The 25,924-nt window shown below is 38.7% G+C and overlaps 1 protein-coding gene across 1 annotated transcript; it reads right to left on the bottom strand.

Annotated features, from left to right (window-relative positions):
- Nucleotides 1-468: 468 nt before the first annotated feature.
- On the bottom strand, nucleotides 469-25,115 carry LOC135212546 (mitochondrial fission 1 protein-like). The gene is made up of 6 exons (XM_064246076.1): nucleotides 25,098-25,115; nucleotides 24,623-24,714; nucleotides 15,913-16,004; nucleotides 15,571-15,688; nucleotides 6,679-6,784; nucleotides 469-1,800 (listed from the first exon to the last, which is right to left on the bottom strand). The coding sequence occupies exons 2-6, from the start codon at nucleotides 24,665-24,667 to the stop codon at nucleotides 1,709-1,711; spliced, it is 453 nt and encodes a 150-aa protein (XP_064102146.1). The 5' UTR covers nucleotides 24,668-24,714; nucleotides 25,098-25,115; the 3' UTR covers nucleotides 469-1,708.
- Nucleotides 25,116-25,924: the final 809 nt, after the last annotated feature.

Here is a 25,924-nt window from a genome sequence, read left to right on the forward strand (position 1 = left end):
CATCAAGTTATCTATTAAAATAAAGTCCATTACTTGTGAAACATTAGGTAACCTAACGCTGTATATGCACTAACAGACCTCATTACGTAAGCTTATTTGAAGATAAAACACTCATCTTGGTTTTTGCTTCTGGTAGATTCAAATCAAGCCATTATAGTTTTATTAAACCTTTGATATAAGAGATAACTGGAAATGACAAGATACCCACGGATAACTAACTTAAAATAAGGTTTCATCAATTTAATACTCATGATGAAATACTACAGTATGTAATTTCAAAACTGGATTTCAGCTCTGGTGTAATAGTTTTTTTTAGGTATGATACATCATATTGCACACGTGCAACCAAACATATCTGATCTACTGTACTGCTGAATTTCTGAAAACATATTACCATCTTATTAATTGTGCAGTCAACAATAACTCTTAAATATAAAAGGCAGCCAGGATTAAACAATAACACAGATATCCTGCTAATAAAGCTTTCCTTCTTTATTAAATTCAAAAGTATATCATGACTTGGACAAGATCCTACAGCTTTTTTATACATATATTACAATGTGTCTCTTAATATCATTATGTACTGTACATCTCCGAACCACTTAACACTGCCATTTGCAACCTAATCTGCATTTTCTTCAAACAGTAATTTCAGTACATACTAACATTATGACACAACACGGTAAGTTTAAAACTAGTGACAAGAATATTAAAATATCATACACAAAATAAATACTAATGTGCGATACTTAAAACCGCTTCATACAAAACATTACCACAGAGCTACCATCAAAAGATAAATAAGTTTCTTTTACAGCATCATTCTCATAGCTCCTGCTTCACAAAGAATAAATAAACATCAATGAAAACTTTATGTCTCACTTTCACGTTATCGATATGTGTTTTAATTGACATCTAAGCTTCGACTTGTTTAAACCAAAATTCCCTGGATCTAAGAAACCATCCAGTGTACAAAATATCCTTGAAGACTATACACAGCCATTACTCAGTTAGGATATAATATTTGACAGGAATAAGCTGGTACTTTTGTATCAAGACAGAGATTACAATAGACTTAAAATAACAGGTTTTACAGTTTACAGTATCTAGCTTGAAATAGCCCCAATATAAAATGTTTACATACACACTTGAAAAAAAAAATGAGAGACCAGAGACAGGAGAATATGGCTAAAGCACTTTGAGGTCTGTATATCAACTCAAATCTCAGCAGGTTAACAAATCCTACGTGGTGCAAAATATAACTACCAAGTGGAAGATGAAAATCTCACCATGGCCGTTACAAATTAGATGAGCTAAGTTATACAATTCTGAATTAGATAGATAATGTAAATAACAAAGTACTGTAGCTATATATGAAACTAACGTGTTTGTATGGAAAATCCAAACCCATGCTGTACAAAGAACAGCCACTGACAAGAAAAGTAATCCTATTAAAATGAAATCCTAACAAAAGCTCGTTTCCAAGAAACAGGTTGTCTAAAGCCAGTTACAATATGGTACAAGCATTTTTAAATAAACAGAACTATGCATAATGAGCTTTAGTGTCTAACCTGGAATGAGATTACACAACTGAAAAGCAAAAAAATCATAATATATGGTCTTCAAATAGCATTTTTACTGGACAATGCTATTTCAAAGTGATGCGAAGAGTAAATATTCTCCAAAAATAGTGTAAATGAAAGACAAATCAGTGTTTCTTTGCAAGTGCAACAGCTAATCCTGCCAATGCCCCAAGACCCAAAATGGCTCCTCCTGCAATTGCTGCCCCTTTGATTGCATCTGCAAAAAACCAAGGTTACAATATTAAGGAATTTAGTCATATTATTACAACTATTACCTTCAGTTTAACCAATCCACTGAGTTAACATTTTTAACAATCACAAGGTGGCCTAAACGTTTGTTATTGTTAGATATATTACAGTAGGGCCTCGATAATCGCGGGGGATAGGGCCCAGAACCCCCGTGATAAGTAAATACCCGTGTTATCCTGGTACCCCCCCTAAAAATTGCTTTAAACTGCCTACTTTAATAATTAACCCACCCAAGACCACTATTTCAATGTTTATAACTGCCTACTTTAGTTCAAGCACCAAATATGTCTTCAACTATCACCTTAAACTAAATTCAAGACAGTTTCAAAGTTATTCTTTCCTATCTTCAATTTCCCCTTCATCAGATCAGCAAACAAAAGTATATTACCTAACAATTCCTTTCTATTTTTATGATTTGGCTGCTGCACCAAACTAAAAGTACATAGTGTATAAATTTTGTGAATGAACATATTTATGATAAAAAAAACATGATTTACTGTAAAGATAACAGCACCCAACTATAATATTGATGTATAAACAGCAAAATACAGCAATAAAAATCTAGTTTTGTCTTTTGTTTACGTTTAGAATCAGCTGATGGACGTTTATTACCGAAACAATTATTTTGGAAAGCAATTTAGTTGCTAAAAGAAACTAATTAATTAATGGAATTATTATTTTTAATTTTGTACATAATAGTTTATGATATTATGATACAGTAATTCATATTTCATTGAGAGAGAGAGAGAGAGACCTTACCTTACCTTACAGACCTTACATCTTGTTCGGGTTGCCCCAGGTCCCTCAGTGTGAGGCACCTCTAATGTCTACCAGAGAGTTGCTAGTACATCTTCCGGTATATTTTGCATCTTCCAATCTTGGATGGTCTGGGATGCAGTTTAGATATTTGTCGAGCTTATTCTTAAACACATCTACGCTCACTCCTGATATATTCCTCAGATGAGCTGGCAACGCATTGAATAGACGCTGCATTATCGATGCTGGTGCGTAGTGGATTAATGTCCTGTGTGCTTTCCTTATTTTTCCTGGTATATTTTTGGGCACTATTAATCTACCTCTGCTTGCTCTTTCTGATATTTTTAGTTCCATGATATTTTCTGCTATTCCTTCTATCTGTTTCCATGCCTGAATTATCATGTAGCGTTCTCTTCTCCTTTCCAGACTATATAATTTTAAGAATTGTAGTCTTTCCCAGTAGTCTAGGTCCTTAACTTCTTCTATTCTAGCTGTAAAGGACCTTTGTACACTCTCTATTTGTGCAATATCCTTTTGATAGTGTGGGTACCATATCATATTGCAATATTCAAGTGTACTACGAACATATGTTTTATAAAGCATAATCATGTGTTCAGCTTTTCTTGTTTTGAAGTGCCGTAACAACATTCCCATTTTTGCTTTACATTTTGCCAACAGAGTTGCTATTTGATCATTGCATAACATGTTCCTATTCATCATCACACCAAGGTCTTTAACTGCTTCCTTATTTGTGATGGTCTCATTATTAGGTCCCTTATATGCATATAGCTTTCTTTCTCTGTCTCCATAATTTATTGATTCAAATTTATCAGAGTTAAATACCATCCTATTTACCTCTGCCCAATCATATACTTTGTTAAGGTCTCTTTGTAGAGCGTTCCTATCTTCATCACAAGTAATTTCTCTACTTATTCTTGTGTCATCTGCAAAACTACTCACTACCGAATCCTTAACATTATTGTCTATGTCTTCAATCATAATAACAAACAGTATTGCAGCTAACACCGTACCTTGCGGCACACCGGATATTACCTTGGCTTCATCCGATTTCTCGTCGTTTGCAATAACTATCTGTTTTCTGTTGTGTAAAAATTCTTTTAACCATCTTCCTACTTTATCCACGATATTGTGTTTTCTAATTTTCTTCGCTAATATATTATGGTCTACTTTATCAAAAGCTTTTGCAAAGTCTAAATAAACCACATCTGTTTCATTTCCGCTTTTCATATTTTTGAATATGTTCTCACGGTGGACTAACAGTTGGGTTTGTGTACTTTTTCCGGGTACGAAACCATGTTGTCCTTTATTAAACAAATTATTTTTTATTAAATGTTTCATAATATTTTTCTTCATTACCCTTTCATACACTTTCATTATATGTGATGTTAGACTCACATATAATGAAAGTGTAGAGAGAGAGAGAGAGAGAGAGAGAGAGAGAGAGAGAGAGAGAGAGAGAGAGAGAGAGAGAGAGAGAGAGAGAGAGCGGCTTGGGATGAGAGTAACTGTTGAATAGCTTGAGAGAGCAGCTTAGGACGAGCGTACAGTTACTAGCTTAGCTCGAGAATAACATAATGATTTTTGTATTTTAAATATTTTTATGGTGATAAGAAATAAAACATGGATAGTGATAAGATATTCTCTTGTATACTGTTATAATGTGACAATCATTGAGTCAACTATAAAAGTTGTACTGAAGCAGTTTCGTAAATCACAGAAAGAATAAAAGACCATTTTGTTCTTTTATTACGATAATAATAGATCAGTATTATAGTTTTTTCTGCGAGAGAGAGAGAGAGAGAGAGAGAGAGAGAGAGAGAGAGAGAGAGAGAGAGAGAGAGAGAGAGAGAGAGAGAGATTTTGCTATTTACATTCATAGTATTTGAAAATTTGTAAATGAGTGTATCCTAAAAATGCATTTAGTCATGAAAAGAAGAAAACACAGTAATTAGTGAATCTTGCTCTATGATAAAATTCGCGATTTCGTTAATTTTCTGGTATATACGTAGTATTTGGGCTCCACAAAAAAGTAAGTAAAGTGATTTATGACAGAATTTAGAGGATACTTATGTAAAAATACATCGGTAGTTTGTAGAACGGTGTAACCACTATCACATTGTGTAAAGATAGTAGTACGAACGAGACTAGGTTTGGTGACATCACGGTGGTCATACTTATTTTTTTCGTGAATGAATATACATTTATGATAAAAAAAAAGTTACTGTACTGCTTAGAGTATCATACTGTAATATTAATGTAATCACATCAAAATAAAGTAATAATTGCATGCTGTAAACATGTAAAGTGTATTTTTGTCTTTTGAAAAATGCATTCCCCAAGGAATTATTCCTTGAAGAGGCTTTTTATTATGAAGATATGCCAATAATATATAAGATATGCATTTTATTATGAATATATGACAATAAAATGTAAGGTAAAAATGGCTTTATTACGTTTACGCTTCGTCGCCGATCGCAAACAACAATACGATAATCTATGACAAATATTGTTTGTATGACTGCAGTGTTCAGAGAAGTTGATTACGTTATACCAAAACAATAATGAAATTCGAATTGAAAATTAATGTTTTCATAAATGTTATTACTACTGTAATTACACTACTACTATTAACATTTCTAAAAGGTTAAGAATGACAAAGGCGCTGTTAAGTGTAACTCAATGTTTACATTTCTGCTGGCTGCTCAACTACAAGTTGATGTCAGTGATGTGGGATTATATTATGAAGATATGCCAATAATATATAAGGTGACAATGGATTTATTACCTTTATTGTCAGTTTATATCATAATGTGAATCTGTTCATGCATTTGTTAGTTATCGGAACCGCACAAGGCTTAGCCTACCAGGGATTCATACCACGGATATAGACTGAGAAGTAGTCCAAGGAAAAACCCGTGATTGCTGATCCGCGACTAAGCGAGGCCCCACTGTACATCTTTAAAGTATCCTATAAGTTATAACTTAACTACCTGGTTCACAGGGCTAACCTAAAAGGTTTGTTATTATAGATATATTACATCTTTAAGTATTCAATATTGCTAGATATATTACATCTTAAAGTATTCAATAAGTCATAAATTAACTACCTGATACACTGAAACCCTGAAGATTTGGAACCAGTGTTTCCAAAGAACTTGTTTTCATGATTAGATCATTTTGACAGGTTTATAAAATGCTACTAAAATTACTGAAATTACAGAGTTCAGAGGTAAATTATTTTAATAATCCTAACTACTGACAGTACATATTGTAGACAGTTCTACTCTGAAAACAGACAACATATTAGAGTAAAGTACACATGGAGGAAACATGGATAATTTTTGGACAAATAAAAAAAAAAAAGCCTGTGCAGATTAACACTTTATGCAAAATGCAAGGAGGAGGATCAGTATGACTGTATTGACCAGCCTGACCACTGCTCTACTTGCAAGCTGGACTGACCACTGACAGCTTATGTCTCCTTATATCATCACTGGTAGCAGATGTAACTATCACTTATGTGGATTAATGTTTAGCTTAGGAACCCTTCCTACTTGAATGACGGTCATAAATTAAGAAATGGTTTCAGCATAATTAAGTGATGGCTTCTTTCATGGGAAGGATTCTCATGGTGCTATATGCTTGAACTATTCTTATTAATTATTCTTATAATATTTCCATTTTCCCTTGAGGCTTCTTCATACATTTCATAGGGAAGCTCTGGACCTCCAGGAGCTTCAGGATCATCCTGCTAATGTCCTCTTCATCACCAAAGGGATGTTCATGGACATTGTACTTGGTGGCAGAGCTGATCTAGCATTTGATTATTAACTCCCTATAAATGGATTGGTAAGATTCATGCACTGACTGAGAAAAATCCTTTTCATCTATTCCCTTTGACATTCATCTTTAGCTGCTGACATTCTTTAACTCTGGCTCACTACCATTTCTGCTCATCACTCTAGTTCAAATTCTTTAGGATAGCCCTGTGAGGCAACCTGATTGCTTAAGAATAGCAATAATGACACACTGAAAAGAAATATTGAAATCAATAGTATATGTTACTAACCTTTTTCCATTCTTTTCTTGATCAACGTTTCAAGTTCAAGCACTTGTCTATTAGCCGGTTCAACTTGTAATAGTCCTCTAATATAATTCAAAGCAATTTGATATTCCTGCGAACAAATGGGAATTGTTTTGAATCAGGGTTACAGAACTGAGGTACATATAATAAATGTCATCTCACTGACTAGCAATTGTAAACTAAAAATAAAAAGTAGTAGTTTAAGGTAATTCATCTACTTACTAAATATTACAACCACAACATGAACAGTGTGTAAAAAAGTATTCAAGAACTTATAGATATATTGTTCCGTTTGTACTATCTTCCTTACTGAATATAATTACATCATGTATACAACTTCACTCCTTATATGGGAGGAAGGTCATCAATTCACTTCATCTGGAATTTGAAAAAATAAAACATCTACTAGAATCACTGAATTTGGCTATCAGTCACTGTTGTCTACAGTAAGTTATGTTCCAAAAGATGGCAGATTACTGAAAATTTCCAAGGTTTTCTTTCACTTGACTACCCTGATGGCAGAAATCAAGGACAGAGCACAAAATCTTTAGGGTTCTCCTGAGACATCTCTAGAGGTTAAAAAAAGGTAAATACACATGTGTAACATACTGCACCTCTAATTTCATCAACAGCTATGTAACCGAACAATTATCCATGACCAGTCTTTGTTTAACCTAATTTTAGTAACCCCAAATGCATGCAGATTCTTTGTTACCATCTTTTAATCACATTTACATATCCACAGACTACAATGAAGAAATGCTGAAGAAAATATAAAGAAGGCACATGGTGAGTTATACCTTACTAACAAAGACACTGATGAGTAATACAATTACCAACAAAGGCACTGGCGAGTTATAAACTTACTAACATGTCAACAGCAGTTTGATAGGGAAAGGACCTTAGTCCCTACATGACACGCATTCAATAAAGAGCCTTCAACCAAAGCAGAAGCAGCACCAGACCACACCTGATCCTGCTCAGAAGACTACATATGCCAAAGAGAGTCTACAATGGACCATCCTTGAACTGATTCCGGATCCAAACACCAAAGAAGATCCTGGTACGATTTTAACTCCTCTACCCACTGACCAAGAACCAATAACAAAACTAACAATACTTGCCCTACTAACTGATAAGATGTGAGCACAAATGCTGGAACTATGCTGGACAGTCCAGGACAGTACCCCTCATGAAAGAATAATCATACCCGTAACATTCCCTCTACATAAAGAGACAGTCACCATTATTCGTACCACAATCAAACATAATCACAGAGAACAACAAATCTCTCATCAGTAAATCAGAAAAAGGAATGTCAACAACAGCTATCATAGAAGTCAAGTGCTGTAACAAACAGCCATGATAGAAGTTCAGCAGCAGCAAACACATTTGTACAGCAATAAAGCCAAAGAAAAAGTGTAATGGACAACTCATTTGCTGCTGGTTAACTACCTTTTCATCAAACTTCAACAATCAGACCAGCTTTCACTGATGTACATCCATTTAACAGAAGATTTATATCCTTGAAGAACAACAAAAGATATGAATCAACAAATAAGCTATTACATTTATTTCAGTATCATATATAAGACCAGGCAAGCGACTCACTCGAAACTTCTCTTGTTGACTGAATGATAACCTTGATAAATCCCATATTCTACCCAACAGTACAACAAGGGCAAAATAAGAGGTTTTGAAATTGTATGGACACTTGAAAAAAATGATATTGTCATGATACAATAAAGTTTGTTCATACTTACCTGACAGATATATATATAGCTGTATTCTCTGACGACCGACAGAATTTCGAAAACTCCCAGGCACGCAGTGGTCGGCTAGGTGGTTAGTACCCATTCCCGCCGCTGGGAGGCGGATACCAGGAAACCATTCCCATTTTCTATTCAGATTTTCTTTACCACTGTCCCCTGAGGGGAGGTGGGTGGGTACTTGATTATATATATCTGTCAGGTAAGTATGAACAAACTTTATTGTATCATGACAATATCATTTTGTTCATGACACTTACCTGCCAGATATATATATAGCTGAATCCCACCATTGGAGGTGGGAAGGGACAGAATAGAAGGATTTTGGAAACATTTCACATGCAGATGATTGACATCTTGGTTCCCTACCTGTTAGCATAGCTGACTTCGTGATTACTGTCACCCAAGCCTGCTTCTGCTTAACTAGAATTTCCAGCAAGGTAGTGACCTGTATAGCTGGATATGTTCTATAGATGAATCTGTCAACGGGAGCGTGACCACAATGTGACTAGACCACATTGACCATACTGAAGACAACGAAGCATAATAAATACCACCTAACCTAGCCTCACTAAAGTTAGTCCCATAACTTTCAGGCTAATTAAAGGGAAGACCGCCTCAAGCGGCCAACCCTACGACCGTAAAAAAACAAACCCATAATTAAAATCACACACATCCATTTTCTAAAAGGATGGGGTTTCGTATTGCTTCTCGTCCCCAATACTGTATCCGCGGAATGTATGGTCCAAGCGAGTAGCAATTCTCATATGTCACCTTCACATCTCTGAGGTAGTGTGAAGCAAACACAGAGTTGCTTCGCCAAAATGTGGCACCCAGGATATCACTGAGTGCCATATTTTTCTGAAAAGCCACCGAAGTAGCTACCGCTCTAACCTCGTGAGCATTAACTTTTAGCAGTTTAAGATCATCATCCGTGCAGGATGAATGAGCTTCCCTGATGGTGTTTCTCAAGAAGAACGCCAGTGCATTTTTTGACATTGGTAATTCCGGCCTCTTGACCAAACACCACAGGTTGTCTGACGGGCCTCTACATTGTTTGGTCTTTTCCAGATAAAATTTGAGAGCTCTGACAGGGCACAAAACTCTCTCCGGCTCTCGTCCGACAAACTCTGATAACCCCTTGATATCAAAGCTTTTAGGCCAGGGGTTGGAAGGGTTTTCGTTCTTCGCTAAGAACGAGGGGCTCAGCGAACACACCGCATTGTGTTCTCTGAAACCCACATGTTTACTCATAGCTTGGATTTCGCTAACCCTCTTAGCTGTTGCCAAAGCGGTTAGGAAAATAGCTTTCCTAGTTACATCTTTCAAAGAGGCAGCGTGCATAGGCTCAAATGGGGCTGACATTAAAAACTTTAAGACAACATCTAAATTCCATGAGGGAATCTTGTCTCGTGGAGCTTTTGATGTTTCAAAGGACCTCAATAGATCGTGAAGATCTTTATCATTTGATAAATCCAAGCCTCTGTGTCGAAAGACCGTTGACAGCATACTTTTGTAGCCTTTAATCGTTGACACTGAAAGTTTGTCTATATCTCTAAGATGTAAGAGAAAATCAGCAATCTGGCTCACAGAGGTCGTGGAGGAGGAAATATTTTGCCTTCTACACCAACTTCTGAAGACAGCCCACTTCGATTGGTAGACAGCTTGGGAAGATGTTCTTCTAGGCGCTGGCAATAGCTCTTGCCACCGATCTTGAAAAACCTCTCGCTCTGGACAACTTTTGGATAGTCTGAATGCAGTCAGACTCAGAGCGGAGAGGTTTCCGTGATACCTCTCGAAGTGGGGCTGTCTGAGTAGATCGATTTTTTCTGGAAGTGTCCTTGGGAAATCTACAGAAATGACATGGCCTCTGTGACCAGTTCGCTTGGGCAGGCCAAAAGGGGGCGATCAACGTCATTCTTGCTCCTTCCGACGCCGCAAACTTCCTTATTACCTCTCCCAGGAGTTGAATGGAGGAAAGGCGTAGAGATCCATCCCCTTCCAATTCCAAAGCATGGCGTCTATTGCTATTGCTCCTGGGTCTAGAACCGGAGAGCAGTAAATAGGAAGCCTCTTCGTTTTTGCTGTCGCGAAGAGGTCTACCAGTGGGCGTCCCCAAAGTTTCCACAACTCCTTGCAGATCTCTGGATGGAGAGTCCATTCGTTTGGAAGCATTTGATGTTGACGGCTGAGGAGATCCGCACGAACGTTCTGCTGTCCTGAAACGAACCTCGTTAGAATCGTTACATTTCTCAGCTTCGCCCAAAGTAAGATTCCCTCGTTATCCTGAACAGGGAGCGAGATAGAGTTCCTCCCTGTTTTTTGAGATATGCGAGCGCCGTGGTGTTGTCCGAGTTGACTTGTACAATTTCGTCCCACAATCCTTGACTCGAAGCATTGAAGTGCCAAACGAATCGCCTCTAGCTCCTTGAGGTTTATGTGCCAGGACCTCTGTTCCCCTCTACAGAGGCCTGACACTTCTTCCTCCCCCAGTGTTGCTCCCCAGCCCGTCATGGACGCGTCTGAGGTGCAGCCTTCCCAGAGAAACAAATTTCTCCAGCGAGGAAATGGTCCCCAGCAGACTCATCCATTCCCTCGCCGAGCATATTTCCTTCTCTAAGAAGACCGATACTTTCTCTAAGCATTTTAGCTGACGTTCTATGGATGGAAATGCTTGAAAAGCCACTGAATCCATCTGAATCCCCGAGATACACGATGGACTGTGTGGGAATCAGATGGGACTTCTCGAAGTTGACCAGAAAGGCCCAGGTCCTTCGTCACTGTAATGTCGCGTAATGTAGGTCCTCCAGACACTGTTCCTTTGACGTGGACCGGATCAGCAATCGTCTAAATAGAGTGAGACTCTTATCTTTGAGAGATGGAGCCATCTTGCTACATTTCGCATCAGAAGCGTGAATATCATAGGGGCTGTACTCAGCCCGAAACAGAGAGCTCTGAATTGGAAGACCTGTCCTTTCAGAACGAATCTGAGGAACTTCCTGGACCGAGGATGTATCGGAACATGGAAAATAGGCATCTTGGAGATCCAAGGACACCATCCAATCTCCTGGTCTCAGGGAAGCTAAAACAGACTGTGCAGTTTCCATCTTGAATTTTATTTTCCTTACAAAAAGATTCAGCCTGCTTACGTCTAGGACAGGTCTCCATCCTCCCGAGTGCTTCGGAACAAGGAAAAGCCTGTTGTAGAAGCCTGGAGAGTTCCGTGACACGACTCTTCCTACTGCTCTCTTTTCCAACATCTGATCCAAAGGTCTAATAAGATCTGTTGCTTTGAATCCTGATAAGAGGGCGAAAGGTCTATCGGTTCTATGCTTAATGGTGGTTTCGATAGAAACGGGGATTTTGTAACCTTTCTCGATCACTTCGATGACCAAGAGTTCGCCCCTCTTATCCTCCATGCTTCGGCGAATAGAGCGAGTCTCGCCCCGACTGGTGTCTGGAGGGCCGAAAAGTCATTTCTTTCTCCTGGTTTTTGAGGGGGCTCTGCCCCTAGGGAAACTCCTCCCTCGAGCAGTCAGCTCTTGAAGAGGCTCTTCCACGAAAGGGCTTATAATTCTTCCTAGAAGCTTGCGTGGTTCTTGAAGACATCTGATCAGCAGGACGTTTCGAAGACCGAGACAATGTCCTGCGTCGCTCGTTCTTGGAGATTTACTGATAAATCCTTTACCATCGATTGTGGAAAAAGATGAGCAGAAAAGGGAGCGAACAACAATTCTGCTTTTTGCGCTGGCGACACTGACTTAGCTGTGAAGCTACAGAAGAGTGTGCGTTTCTTCAGGACTCCCGACGCAAAATGTGATGCCAGTTCGTCGGAGCCATCTCTTACTGCTCTGTCCATGCATGACAAAATACTCGCTAAGTCCTCCAATGAGATGGAATCTGGGCTTCTAGACTGAACATCCAAGACGCCCAAACACCAATCTAGAAAGTTAAAAACTTCCAAAGTTTTATAAAGGCCTTTGAGATGGTGATCTATCTCCGACATTGTCCACGAAACTTTCGCTGATGCCAGGTAAGATCTTCTAGGAGCTTCCACTAAGTTGGCGAAATCCCCTTGTGCGGAAGCGGGGATTCTCAAACCTGCTTCCTCTTCTGTCTCATACCACTTCTTCCCCATCTCCACTAAGCCTTGTGGGGGAAGCGCAAAAGAAGTCTTGCCCTTTGTCTTTTTGGATTCCATCCAATCATGGATTCTTTTAAAAGCCCTTTTAGTCGAGAGCGAGGTGGCCATTTTGACAAAATTTGGAGTCTTCCTTGCCTTCGAAGAGGTTAGTTGCGAAGGTGGAGAGAGAGGAACTGGAGCTCGGAACTTCTCGGGAAACAAATCTTTTAAAAGACGAGTCAAAGTCTTATAATCCACAGAGGATGAGGTTGTAGGATCCTCCTCCTCTTCCGAAACAGCCTGGCTTGACAATTTATTTTCTAATGGAGACATAGCCTTATTCTGAATTGAACGAGAAGAAACCAAAGTTTCACCTCCCTTTCGAACCGTAGGTTTTGTGTTTGAAATCAATTTTGAAGAGGAGAGTCTGCTATGTTCTCCTAACCTTGACTTTCTCTCCGAATTTTCCAAACTAACGTCATACGATTTCTCTTGACGAGCACTGATATTGCAGTTCCTACTACCTTGAAGCATATGGCGCTTAACCTTCTGACTAGCGACCTGTTCTTTTCTTTCTCAGTTTGACTTTATAGCATCGGACGCCTTCGCCCTCAAAAGCGTCCTCATTTGCGTCCTGGAAAGCGTCTCATTTGGGCGTCCTGGAAAGCGTCCTCATTTGCGTCCTGGGAACGCGTACTGATATGAAGGACGACGAGCGTCCTTACTAGCACTACGCCTCGCGTCCTCAAAAACATCCTCATATTCATCTTCATATCCTTCTTCTGAACTAATATCGTGCGTCTGAAGTCTCTCCAGCCGACGTTACCGACCCCGAGCGTCCCGAGAAGCGTCCTTACGAGCGTCCTGGTTAGCAAAGCGTTTCTTTTGTTGAATATTCTCTTCCTGTAAGCCAAGATCAATTCCTCCCAATTCTATTTCTGAGCGATCCTTCTGAACGTTCTCGACTCTGGGAAAGACGACGGCGGCCGCCTGTGCGGCACCTATTGTCTTTTCTTTACCGCCAATACTTCTAGAGACTCTCAGCAGGACTGCTTGCGCGTTCCTGATTGAGTCGATGAGGTCTAGAAGGCGACGGATCAGACGAAGACGAAGAACGAAGAGAAGCCAAAGCCCCGCCCAGGAGAACGTCTAGATTTCTTGACAGGTAGCCCAAAGATCTTTTTTTACGACTACGTGATCTTTCTTCTTTCTGGCGAAAAAAACGTATCAAACTGTTGACGAATCGCTTCGAGAGTCTTTTTTGATGGTGAAGAACCATGATGATGGAAATGAACCTTTGAGAAGAAGACGGGCGAGGGGGACGCCTTCCTCCTTCTCTCCGGACTCGAATCAGGACGCTCAGAAAGCGTCCTAAATCTCTTTGTGCGGGATACTGTCTTCGAAGTCTTCCGGAGAAGACCGAAGCGTAAATCGAGGCGGAGGACGCTCTCGATCTCCCGATGAAGCGTCTCTCCATCATACCTTTCCTAAGAGGGCGAGAAAGACGATGGCCGCCAGTGCGACGTTTTTACGTTTTCCTTACCACTCTCACTTGGAGAGGCGCGTACTCTTCCGTAAGACCTTTCCCTAAGAGGGCAGAGAAAAAGACGATGGCCGCCAGTGCGACCGGTCTTAAGTCTTTCCGTACCACTCATCACCTTGGGAGAGGCTGCGTACTCTTCCGTAAGAACCTTTCCTAAGAGGGCGAGAAAGACGATGGCCGCCAGTTGCGACGTCTTACGTCTTCCTTACCACTCTCACTTGGAGAGGCTGCGTACTCTTAAGTAAGACCTTTCCTAAGAGGGCGAGGGGGGAAAGACGATGGCCGCTTGTGCGACACCTTACGTCCTTCCTTACCACTCTCAGTCGGAGAGGTCTTCGGAGATTCCCACCCACGGTGAGGTGAGGACGTCTCGGAGGAAGAGAAGCATTCCTTCAAGATTCGAGCTTGCGCGCGATCTTTGGCAGCCTGGGATGCGTCTTCAGGATCTGCCGAAGGGACGCCAGATCCGGTGTCTAATTCCCGTAACCCTCCTTCGGCCTTCGACATGTCCATTCCCTGTGTTCTGGGAGTCCGACAGAGGTCTCAACCTGGAGGCATTATAGGACCGATCTGACGCCCCCTCCACTTCACTAGGGGCACTAACATTATCACTACACTTTTGCACATTAGATTGTAGCACTTTCATTTTCGATTCAAGGTTCCGAATCGATTCTAAAATGGTAGAAAGGGCATTCCCTTCGGTAACAATCACTTCCTTATCTGAAGGAAAATTATAGGGTTATGCGTAACATGTTCTACATTTATGTTAGATTGAGCAACTTTACTTTGACTTTTAACAGAAGCACTCCTGGAGGAAGACCTCCTAATTCTGTCACGCTCAAGTCTACGAATGTAAGATTCATACGCCTTTCCATTCGACATCAGTTAACACTTCACATTCTTTGCACCTATCCTCCAACAAGCAAACATGCCCTCTACAATTCACACACTGTGTGAGGATCTACCGAGGCTTTTGGGTAGCCTCACCTTACATTCTTCTACACCACACACCATGGGGGTTGGGGAAAACTAGTAGAACTAGATCCAGACATCTCAATTCTAAGAAAAATCAAAGCCAAAATCAAAATCCAAACCACAATAGCGTATGCCAAATCACTAAGCCAAGTCCGAAACCAAAAGACAATCCAAATACTCAAGTGACAAATGAAGTTTTCGAAATCCTAAGCGGAGGTCTGTAAACAGATGTTTACCGATCGGCGACAGAAGAAAATCTGAATAGAAAATGGGAATGGTTCCCGGTATCCACCTCCCAGCGGCGGGAATGGGTACTAACCACCTAGCCGACCACTGCGTTTGCCGGGAGTTTCGAAATTCTGTCGGTCGTCAGAGAATACAGCTATATATATATCTGGCAGGTAAGTGTCATGAACAAATTTTTTTTTTTGCACCACTATACTGTACTGTATTTACATCTAGCTTACCTTTAATCGTGCATTTCCAATAGCCAAGTAAAACACATAGTCTCGTTTTCCACTTTCATCAGGACTTTTGTACAATTCTTCTAGCAAAACAACACCTCTCTGAATATCAGCTGGATATCTGAAATATGAATGACTTCCAGTTAGGTATATTTGTGGAGCAACATAATTCTATCTACTACTACTGTACACATCAACAAGTGTTTAAACACCAAGTAATAAAGAATAGCAGTAAAAGCATAAAATTACAAACTCAAAATAATAAATATTACTGTGCAGTTTACAGTTAAATCAAAGGGAAATGAAGCTGAATGGATTAGGTAAAATCAAATTATATAAACCTACCTGCTTCGAACTAAGAAACATGCATATTCAAATTGGGTTGTGCTTGTAACTTCTCCTCTACACACTTCATCATTGTACTTCTTTTCAAATGTCTGGAACAAACAAGAGTATTATAGAATCAAATGACTCATCACATAAAAAATTACATAAGAAACAATACATCCCCTATTTAACCATTCTTGTCTTACATATCCTCAAACCTTTACACACACACACACACACACACACACACACACACACACACACACACACACACACACACACACACACACACACACACACACACAAAACATGGTATCATATTAGACTTCTTGAAACACACTATAAAATTATATGAAAACTATACATAACAAAGAGTAAATTATTAGTCTTAAATACTGTTGCCATATTTGGAGTGCTCCACCTTATTGAATCTTAAGCTCTTACATCTTCTCTTCATACTCCTTTCCTCTGCTCAGAGATTTCTATCACTGGTCCACTGCATTCAATGTGAGAGTTACTCCTCCTCCCCTCATGCAGCCTTATATCCATACCACCTCCTTCTATATTTGCTACGCACATACCGGGGCTCCCTAGACTACCCAGGTACATCTTAGCCTTTAAAATGGCTAACCACAGGTGCAAGCCAGCCATTATGGTAGCATTCGCAAAACTAGGTGTTGAATCCCTGCTTGATAAGGCCTAAATAAATGTTTTGAAGCAAAACACCAATTTCACAGGTCTCAAGATACCAAAAGCTGTTAAATCATGAAGATCTGTTAGTACTAAGTACTACAAGGCAGCAATAGAAGACAGCCTTGAATCTCCTATCCTAAGTTATGGTGCAATGCTGATTATGCAGAAGCAACCTCATACATGGTAAAGGACTGTAAATGCAAACTCGATCATCTACTTTGCTAAAGGGAGAGAGATCGACAAGGTTGGAAGCATGATCTTGCACCAGGAAATAAAAAATTGTCTGAGGTTCAACCGAGATCATGATGTGTGGCAAACTCCTCCAAAATAATTATAAAAATCATAGGCACTGCAAACAATGAACAGGAATGCAGAGGTAGAAAAGTGCCTGGCGCCAGTAGTGAAAGACTGGAGCAAAACAGATGTGGCAGGAGTGGAATTTTCTTCAGTGTGTGTCAGGTTACTGAAGTGTAATAAACTGCAGTCTGAGCAGATAATCAGTCAGTCCATTACCAGGAGGCACTTGAGGGGCAATTGATTTTCTTTAAGGTATCTTTTTACATTTGGGCCAAACACTTCACTTACCCACTCAACGAAAATTTGCCATGTGATCCATGCCTTTTTATTGGTCTTCCACATCACAGGCAATTTATTCTTTATCCCATTATTTTGCTTAAAACACTCAGGGTGATACACTTTGAAATCCCCACTGGCATTCCCACTGACCAAGAGTGTTAGCCTATCCTTCATAGGTTTGTGCCCTGGCAATGAACTTTCCTCCTGTGTGAAGTAGGTCCATTTTGGCATTTTTTCCAAAATAGGCCTGTCTCATCACAATTGAAGACCTGTTGTGGGAGGAATTCTTCAGCCTCAAGAGTATCTCTTTGAGTTCACCAACGAATTCTTTGGCAGCATGTTTATCCAAGCTCACAGCCTCCCCATGCCAAACAACACTATGAATGCCCGTTCGATTTCTGAATTTTTTAAATCAGCCCCTGATGGCCTTGAAATCACCAAGGGCATCACTAGTTGTTGACATTTTCTTACTTAAATCAGCATGTAGCATCCGCGCCTTCTCTATCCCCCACTAATTGATTTTCATTGATCCCTACTAACAGAAGATTTTCCATGTCTTCCTCTAGTTGCGATCCCTGTTTTGTTAATGAAGTGACTCCTTTCGCAATATCAGCTGCCTTGATTTCATGTTTCTTTGCTAGGATAGAGCTGACAGTCGACACTGTCTTGCCATTCATTCTAGCGAGATCAGTTACACGTGCACCACTTTCATACTTCACTACAAGTTCTTTCTTAAATTCAATTGCATGCCTGGTTTTTTTACCGAAGGGGTGGTGCTTGCAGCTTTCTTTTGCCCCATGATGGCTACTTTGCAATGAGTTTTCAGCAGAATTAGCACAAAACACAACAAACGTGCGGTGATGCGGACAACAAGCACAGAGATGGTTGTTCAGCGAGAAACAATGCCAGAATGGGTCACAAGAGAAGACAAGATATTTTTATTTGGGCGCTTGATACAAGACAGGGCGTTTCCAAGTGTACGATAACAGAGGAAATGTAAGAAAAGAGAGGCTTACGAAAACCAAAGTTGACTGTATTAAACTATAGCTGCAGATAGGTGAGGGGTGGGGGTATCCCACATGCACCTGATTGCTATCCCTCACCTTTCCCATTGGCAGACAAGAACAAATGAGGGGATGGAAAGAAGTGAATTACTAAAATAGACTTGAAAATTGTATATTAAGGATAAATATATTTTATCTTTATTAAATTACAATTTGTTCCAATAATAATATGTACTCCCTTGATTTTTATACAAGGAGATGTACCCCACAGGTGGGAAGTTACGTCTCAATTTGACTGGCACTGTTCCAAAGGAAATTAGAAGGTGAGGTTATGAACATCTTCCACAGTCCTTATAGCTTGTGTCTACACCAAGAGATTGAAGGAATGCTTAATCAGCACCTGGAAAAGATCTGTTTACTAGGCATGTACATGAGCAGGGGAATGCCGACTGCTGTAACCACCTATACAGCTTGATGCTAGAGGTAGAAAGAGGCCTGTGACAGATTTTGGCTCAACACATCAAACCATACTCTATGAAGAGTTCAGGAGAATCTATCTCTTATCTATGGGACAGAAAATCCATCGAAGTAGATTGCAATATCATCCCAGAGATGGATAATTGAGCATCTGTGTCATTATTGTATACAGAACTGTGATGAAACATCACACCTGACACTCATAATAATGGAAAAATAGAGAAACACTCGGACAATACTGAAGTAATATTGCACTAAAGATAATTAAGAAAGCGTCATTCCTGTATCTTGGTTATGTAATTATACTATTTCTTTCAATAAGAGAGTTTGGGGGGTTCAGAGAGGCTAAAATAATTTATCAGGGGGGATGTTGCACCCTAGGTTATGTTAGGGTGCACCCATACTAGTATTACACATAAACAAACATTGGCAACTTATAGCAGGCATATCACAGAGAGGTTAAACAAAAATCAAGAAATTATTTGTAGTAGTTCTAAAGGTACAGCCACACTACAAGGAACTAGCAGCACGAATTGCTAGGCACAACTTTCCCACTAATTTCTTAAGTCGGTGGAGGGACGGGCAATCTGCTTATCAAGAATTTACTGTTATTTTTTGTTGGTCAACAGTAATTATCGTCAGAACTGATATGTTATTGTAGGCTGGGCCTCCTGCAGTTCTATTGTGCTTGTGCATTATTGTAAGCAAGCTTTTGGTGAAAAGTGGAATTTCCTTCACTGGGGGGTCTGGGGGCCAGAGCCCCTGGCTAAGTAACACAGCCTACTAGGTTAAGTTAGGTTAGGTTATAGTACGTTAGGTTAGTATGGTTCCTTTTATAATAAGTTTCCTTGGCAAATCCCTACTTGAACATACGGCTTGTTAATGAATTGCGCAGGCGCGGAACCATTTCATAAAAACATGGCAGCCCAGACTCTCCCAATGATTTCCTCCAACCAAAACCCCACCTTCCCAAAGGGTTCCCCCCCATGTTCGATAGAGATATGAGGTTAATAATAATTGACCAACAATAAAAAACACCATCTCCATCAGCAACACTAAAAATATAAGAAAAATCAATTTCCAAGGTAATTGTCCGTGCAGAGCTATTCTGTAGTTTCACCCAGCTGGCTATTAAAATTACTAAGAGCAAAATTATCTGGATTTATAACAACAAAGTTCTTCAACTTTTATTTAAGTTAAACTATATATGTAGAATATTAGGGGAAACAACCGACTGGACTAGCTGATCCAGTTTTCACCGCGTGTGGATCCACCCTCCAAAAAAGTACTTTAAAACGTCCTGACACTGCGAGATGGGCACCAGTCATGCGGTGGTGAGAGCAACAGCTCGAGACCTCTGCTATCCTTTCGAAGTAAGTATTTTAAGATTAAACTGAGGTTAATGAAAGTCTAGCCTTGCGCAGTGCAAACATACCTCCATGATGCTTTCGAAATTTTTACTTATAACACCAACAATTTAGAAGAGTGACGCCATCTCGATGTTTGCGGAGTCACTTGTGTCAATAAACTTTCCACTCCATGTGCTAAATCCGTACACCACTTGTACCCATAGACGCTGGGGCACTTTCTTCACAACAATCGTTAACAATGACGACGACCATGAGGGAGCCACGGAAACTGAAGGCGCTTTTTCGGTAGAAAGAAGCGTGCACTAGATAATTATTTAAATAAGTAGTTAAAAGGCAGTATAAGGTCATGAACTGCTAAATTTTTTACATATTCATGATTATTAAGTTGAAAATATTCGTTGTTGAAAAAGTAACTACGTACATTCCTGACTCAAATATCAACAGTTTTGCTGTGAACAGTACCCACAGCGTTGTTCGTGCTCTTCTATTGTTTATCAGTGTTGCCAATTGGTATGCGTTTACCCTCCAAACTGGGTAAAAGACTTACACAAAACTGGGGAAATAAGTGAAATTAGCGTATCTATTTGTAGTATATATACATATTAGAGCAATTTTATCATTATTGCATTCCTATGACAACTAGAATTCATGGAAACAGTTTGTAAATGCATTGGCGTATGTGAGAAGCTCCACTAATTTGGCAACAATGACATTTTGCCGTTGTTTGTTCGTATCTACATATTTTAGAAATATCTGTAATTTTTCAGGGTTAATTTGGTTGCAAAAAAGGGATAACAGACATGAATTAAAATAAACATTTTGAAGTAACAAAGTAAAGTTAAACTAAATAATGAGTAAGGTAAACAATTATGGGAATAAAGCTTTGCACCTCATAAACAGTGTAGTCGTGTGCTGCCCACAACTGTGTTTGTGGAGTGAGCGCTTAGGAACAAGGAACAGCAACGTAGTTCAAGTGCAATTTGGAGTGAATTAAGACCAAAATGTGTATAATTACAATCAAATAAGCACTGTGGAGTTTCTTTTGTGATGGCAGTAAGGATAAAACAACCGATTACAAGGTAAAAATGAATTCCAGGCCAAACCATGACCCCGGGTATAAGAGGTTTCATGCTTTCACTAATATAGACAACAAAATGTTGTTTTATTGTGCTGATTACAACTGCAATCTTGAGTAAGATCAATAAACGTTATATATATATTATATATATATATATATATATATATATATATATATATATATATATATATATATATATATATACGCTAACATTGTTCAAATGAGTGCTGGGAAGGCTGGAAAAGTTGTTGGAACCTTGGCGGTTACGAATGGCACCTCAGTCGGTTGACGCCATATTGGATTTCAAAACTGCCTTGAAAACATATTTTACGAAGACCTCACATGCTTATTTTAGTTTGTAATGCACTTTCATATATCACCTGATGTTGATGAAACTTCAATCTTTTGAGTGGTATGCTTAAAGATGTACGTAATTGTATTCTTGTTTCACCAATTAAATATCGAATGAATAAGGCTGATCCACATGATGATCCTAGATCCACAGCGGTGTTTCCCCCTAGTCTAGTTCATAGAAAGTACCCGTGTCTAATTTAATATAACAGGATAGCCTGGAATTACCTAACCTAGGTAGGTATTAGGGTAAACAATCACGGACGATCCACCATCATCACACTGGCCAGGTCTTATTCACTCGATATTTAATTGGTGAAACAAGAATACAATTACAACTCTAAGCACACCATTCAAAAGATTGAAGTTTCGTCAACATAATGTGATATATGAAAGCCCCATACGAACTAAAATAAGCATGTGACGCTCTTCATAAAATATGTTTTCAAGGCAGTTTTGAAATCCAATATGGCGGCAATCGCGTGGCTGGACGGGTCTAGTCACGGATGGACACCATCTTTCCCAGCCTTCCCAGCACTCATTTGAACAATGTTAGCATATATATGTAATGTTTATTGATCTTACTCAAGATTGCAGTTGTAATCAGCACAATAAAACAACATTTTGTTGCCTATATTACTGAAAGTATGAAACTTGTTATTCCCGGGGTCATGGTTTGAACTGAATTCATTTTTACCTTGTAATCGGTGGTTTTTATCCTTACTGCCATCACAACTGAAACTCCACAGTGCTTATTTGATTGTTATTATACACATTTTGGTCTCAATTCACTCCACATTTACACTTTAAACAAGTTGCTGTTCCTGGTTCCTAAGCGCGCGCGCGCCACAAACACAGTTACGAACAGCAGACGACGAAACTGCAAAGTTTTATTCCCTAAATTGTTTACTTTACTTGTTATTTAGTTCAACTTTACTTTGTTATTTCAAAATGTTAATTTAATTCATGTATATTATCCCTTTTTTGCAATCAAATTACCCCGAAAAATTACAGATATTTCTAAAGTAGATACAATCCAATGTTTCTAACCTTGTTGTACATCTGGCTGCCGAAAACCGTAGAGGAACGACTATGGATAAGTGGATTATATATACTATATATATTTTTTTTTGCTAGCACTTTTAATTGATTTAAGTCTATATTAGTATTTTGATTTTCTTTAATAACTGTATGCCAGAAATAAATGTAACCTTTAATGTTTGCATGCTATGAATGGCAAAATCATCGTTGCCACATTAGTGGAGGCTTCAAACATACACCGATTCATTATTATAAACTGTTTCCATGAATTCTAGTAGTTAATGAATAAACTGTTTCCATGAATTCTAGTTGTCATAGTAATGCAATAATTATAAAATTGCTTTAATAATTTCACCAATTTCAACGTTTTGTGTGTAGTCTTATACCCAGTTTGGAGGGTGAACACGTATCGAATGGCAACAGAGAGAGAGATGAGAGAAGAGGGAGAGAGAGAGAGAAGATAGAGAGAGAGAGAGAGAGAGAGAGAAAGGAAGGAGAAGAACGGAACGAAGAAGGAAAGGGGTGGCGGTGGAGGGGGGGGGGGGGAGGGTAGGTGGAGCTTTTTACGCGAGTTCGTATCCATTTCTGGATAATGGAGTTTTTGTCTCTTGGTACAAGGACAAGTGTCGTTATTCTTTACGATTAGTGATTCACGATACCCTAATAAATTACGGCACTGGGTGTAATGCACTATAGCAAAATCTCGTTCTCATACGAGTGTTCGTTACAGAAATAGGTATTGCCCAAAAACGTGCTTGCCCTGTCTCTGAAACCCATAGTAGGTATGCTGCTTAGTTGTCAATCAAGTTTTTTGTAATCAAGTACTTTTTACAAGCTAGCTATTGAATAAATTTGTATTTTTCTCAATCAAAACATATGCCCCTTAATGCTAACTTTCCTCTTTTAACGACTTTCTGGTCATTGCAAATTCGGCCCCATAATTTCTTATGGTGCGAAAACAGACAAGAGGCCCAGGGACCGAAAACTACTGCGTCACACTACGGCTATAATCCGGCAGTAAAACATCTTCATATATCCAAAAAGTAAATAATAAAGATATATATGCGCATTACGATTATAACAATTACGTGAATAGCTGATAATCTGCATGAATAACTGGTAAACTGTTCAGCAAGAAAGTTGAGTAAAGCAATTATTTACAATAGGTAGGAAAGTCAAGATGTCGTGACGTCATAATACAGGACTTAAAAGAACGTTCTAATTCCCAAAAATAATTACTTAAATTTGAGTGAGAATAGAGTTACTTTTTCAATAACGAATATTTTCAAATTAATCATCATAAATATATAAAATATTGATGTTTTACCATTTATTTATAAAATTATCTAAGTGCACGCTTCGTCGTAATCTTCTACCAAACCAGTTGTTTACTAAAAAACGTACAGGTAAGGGACCGTGTTCCGATTGTTGTGATGAAAGTGCCCCAGCGTCTATGGGTACAAGTGGTGTGCGGATTTATCACAGGAAACGGAAAGTTTATTGACACAAGCAACTCCGTAAACATCAAGATGGCGTCAATCTTCTAAAATATTGAAGCGTAAGTAAAAATTTCCAAAGTGTTTTGGTGAGATTTCCACTGCCGTAGCCACCCTTTTCACTACCCTGTTTAAATCTTCAAATTTGTCCTTAATTTCTAACTTTGGAGAAAATACTTACTTCGAAAGGAGAGTAGAGGTCTTTAGCTCCGTTTCTCACCAACAAGTCACGACTGATGCCCATCTCCGGTGTCAGGACGCGTTGTAATGTACTTTTTTTGGGGTGGCATACATTGATCGTACATGGCCTGCCGAAGGCCATGCGGTGTTTTACCCTAAATATTACTTAAAATTCTTGTTCAGTAGGTAAAACTGCATAGAAAAACCGCACCTGCCATAGTCTAGGCCTCCGCGGATAAGTAGCCTAGATCTACCTTAATGTCCAACTAGTAAATAGCTTATACGAACCTTACCTAGTAGCTACATAAGCTACCGTAAGGTTAGGCAAAGTAGTCGACCGCAGTCCAACCCCTTACGTAAGCGAGATGGCCCTAGCTTAGTTTTCGATAATAATATGGCTGAATATTCCTAACAAAAGAACCAAACTAAATTTAAAATTAATAAATGTATCACTGAACTGACCTTTAAGTCCTCGGAGGAACAGACTTCAGTCAGAACGTCCTCCATGACTGACGATAACAATAAGTCGTGAGCAATTGCGTGATGTTACAACCCTAAAACAAAATACAAAATAACAAATAGCAGTTCGTTTCCAAAGAAATGTATATTATCAATTGTAATTAATGGCATTAATGAAATCTACAGTCCCACATTTATTTGGATAAATAAATATTCTAAGTAATCTTTTAAAAAGTTATGTTGTAAAGTAATACTCCGCGTACATTGCATATGGGAAATTACTGTTTACAAATGACGTCTCTTCGAGTCACGTACTATCTTCTCGTTGTTTCTAGGTGCCAATGAATTAGAAGCATATTTAGTGGAGTGGAAGCACTATAACTTTTAAAATGTCATTAGACTTTGTTATAAATGAAAATGTAATTATAACTGATATTGGTTTATGCCTGTGAGGAATAACGATTAAAAAATTACGTACCGGATAACGATGTGTACAATTTGGAGGCTGACGAAATTCTTGACTGATAGTCACGTGCATGCGTAATTACAGTAATTGTAAGAGAGAGAGAGAGTATCGAGTCATTGCAAGTAGATTATTGTTATTCTTCGTACATGTAAAACATTAATAATTGTCACTTTATTATTGACAAAAAATGAAGAGTTCGTTGCTATATTTGGGAGATCCCATGTTTCTCTCTCAGTCGATCGAATTATCAGTTTTTTTTCTTTTTTTTTTCTTTAAACTGCGAGATTTTATGTCATATGGAATGAGGGTTGATATAGTATTTAATGAAAATTTATATAATTTGTTCCTAATTTCTTAACTTGTAATTGCACATTTTATGATGAAATTTTTTTGACGTACGTATGATAAACTAGGAAACTTTATATCAGCGAGTCCACAAATGGCATATCCGGTTTTCATTAAGAAAAATAAGAAGGCTGCGTGGAATGTTTGCAAATAACAGTTTATTTCAGTGTAACCAAAACATAAAGGTTTTGATAAATAGACATACTACAATACAACGTCGTTTGGAGTTTTACATTTTTAACATTCAAACATTAAGTAGTACATAATTTCCTACACCTTTCGCTCAATACATTTTAAAGGTTTTGATATGTAGACATAAAACGACCTTTGGAGTTCTACATTCTTAACATACAAACAAATACATATTTTCCTACCATTTTCATTTAACACATTCTATTTTTTTTTTTTTTTGCTTATGTCAAGATACATCGAGGAAATGTAGTATACCCACAGACTGGTGAACATCCACCCCAACCCCCCACAAAAATTACATA

The sequence above is a fragment of the Macrobrachium nipponense genome, chromosome 41 (genome assembly GCF_015104395.2).
Source record: "Macrobrachium nipponense isolate FS-2020 chromosome 41, ASM1510439v2, whole genome shotgun sequence".
In the NCBI taxonomy this organism is placed as follows: Eukaryota; Metazoa; Arthropoda; class Malacostraca; order Decapoda; family Palaemonidae; genus Macrobrachium; species Macrobrachium nipponense.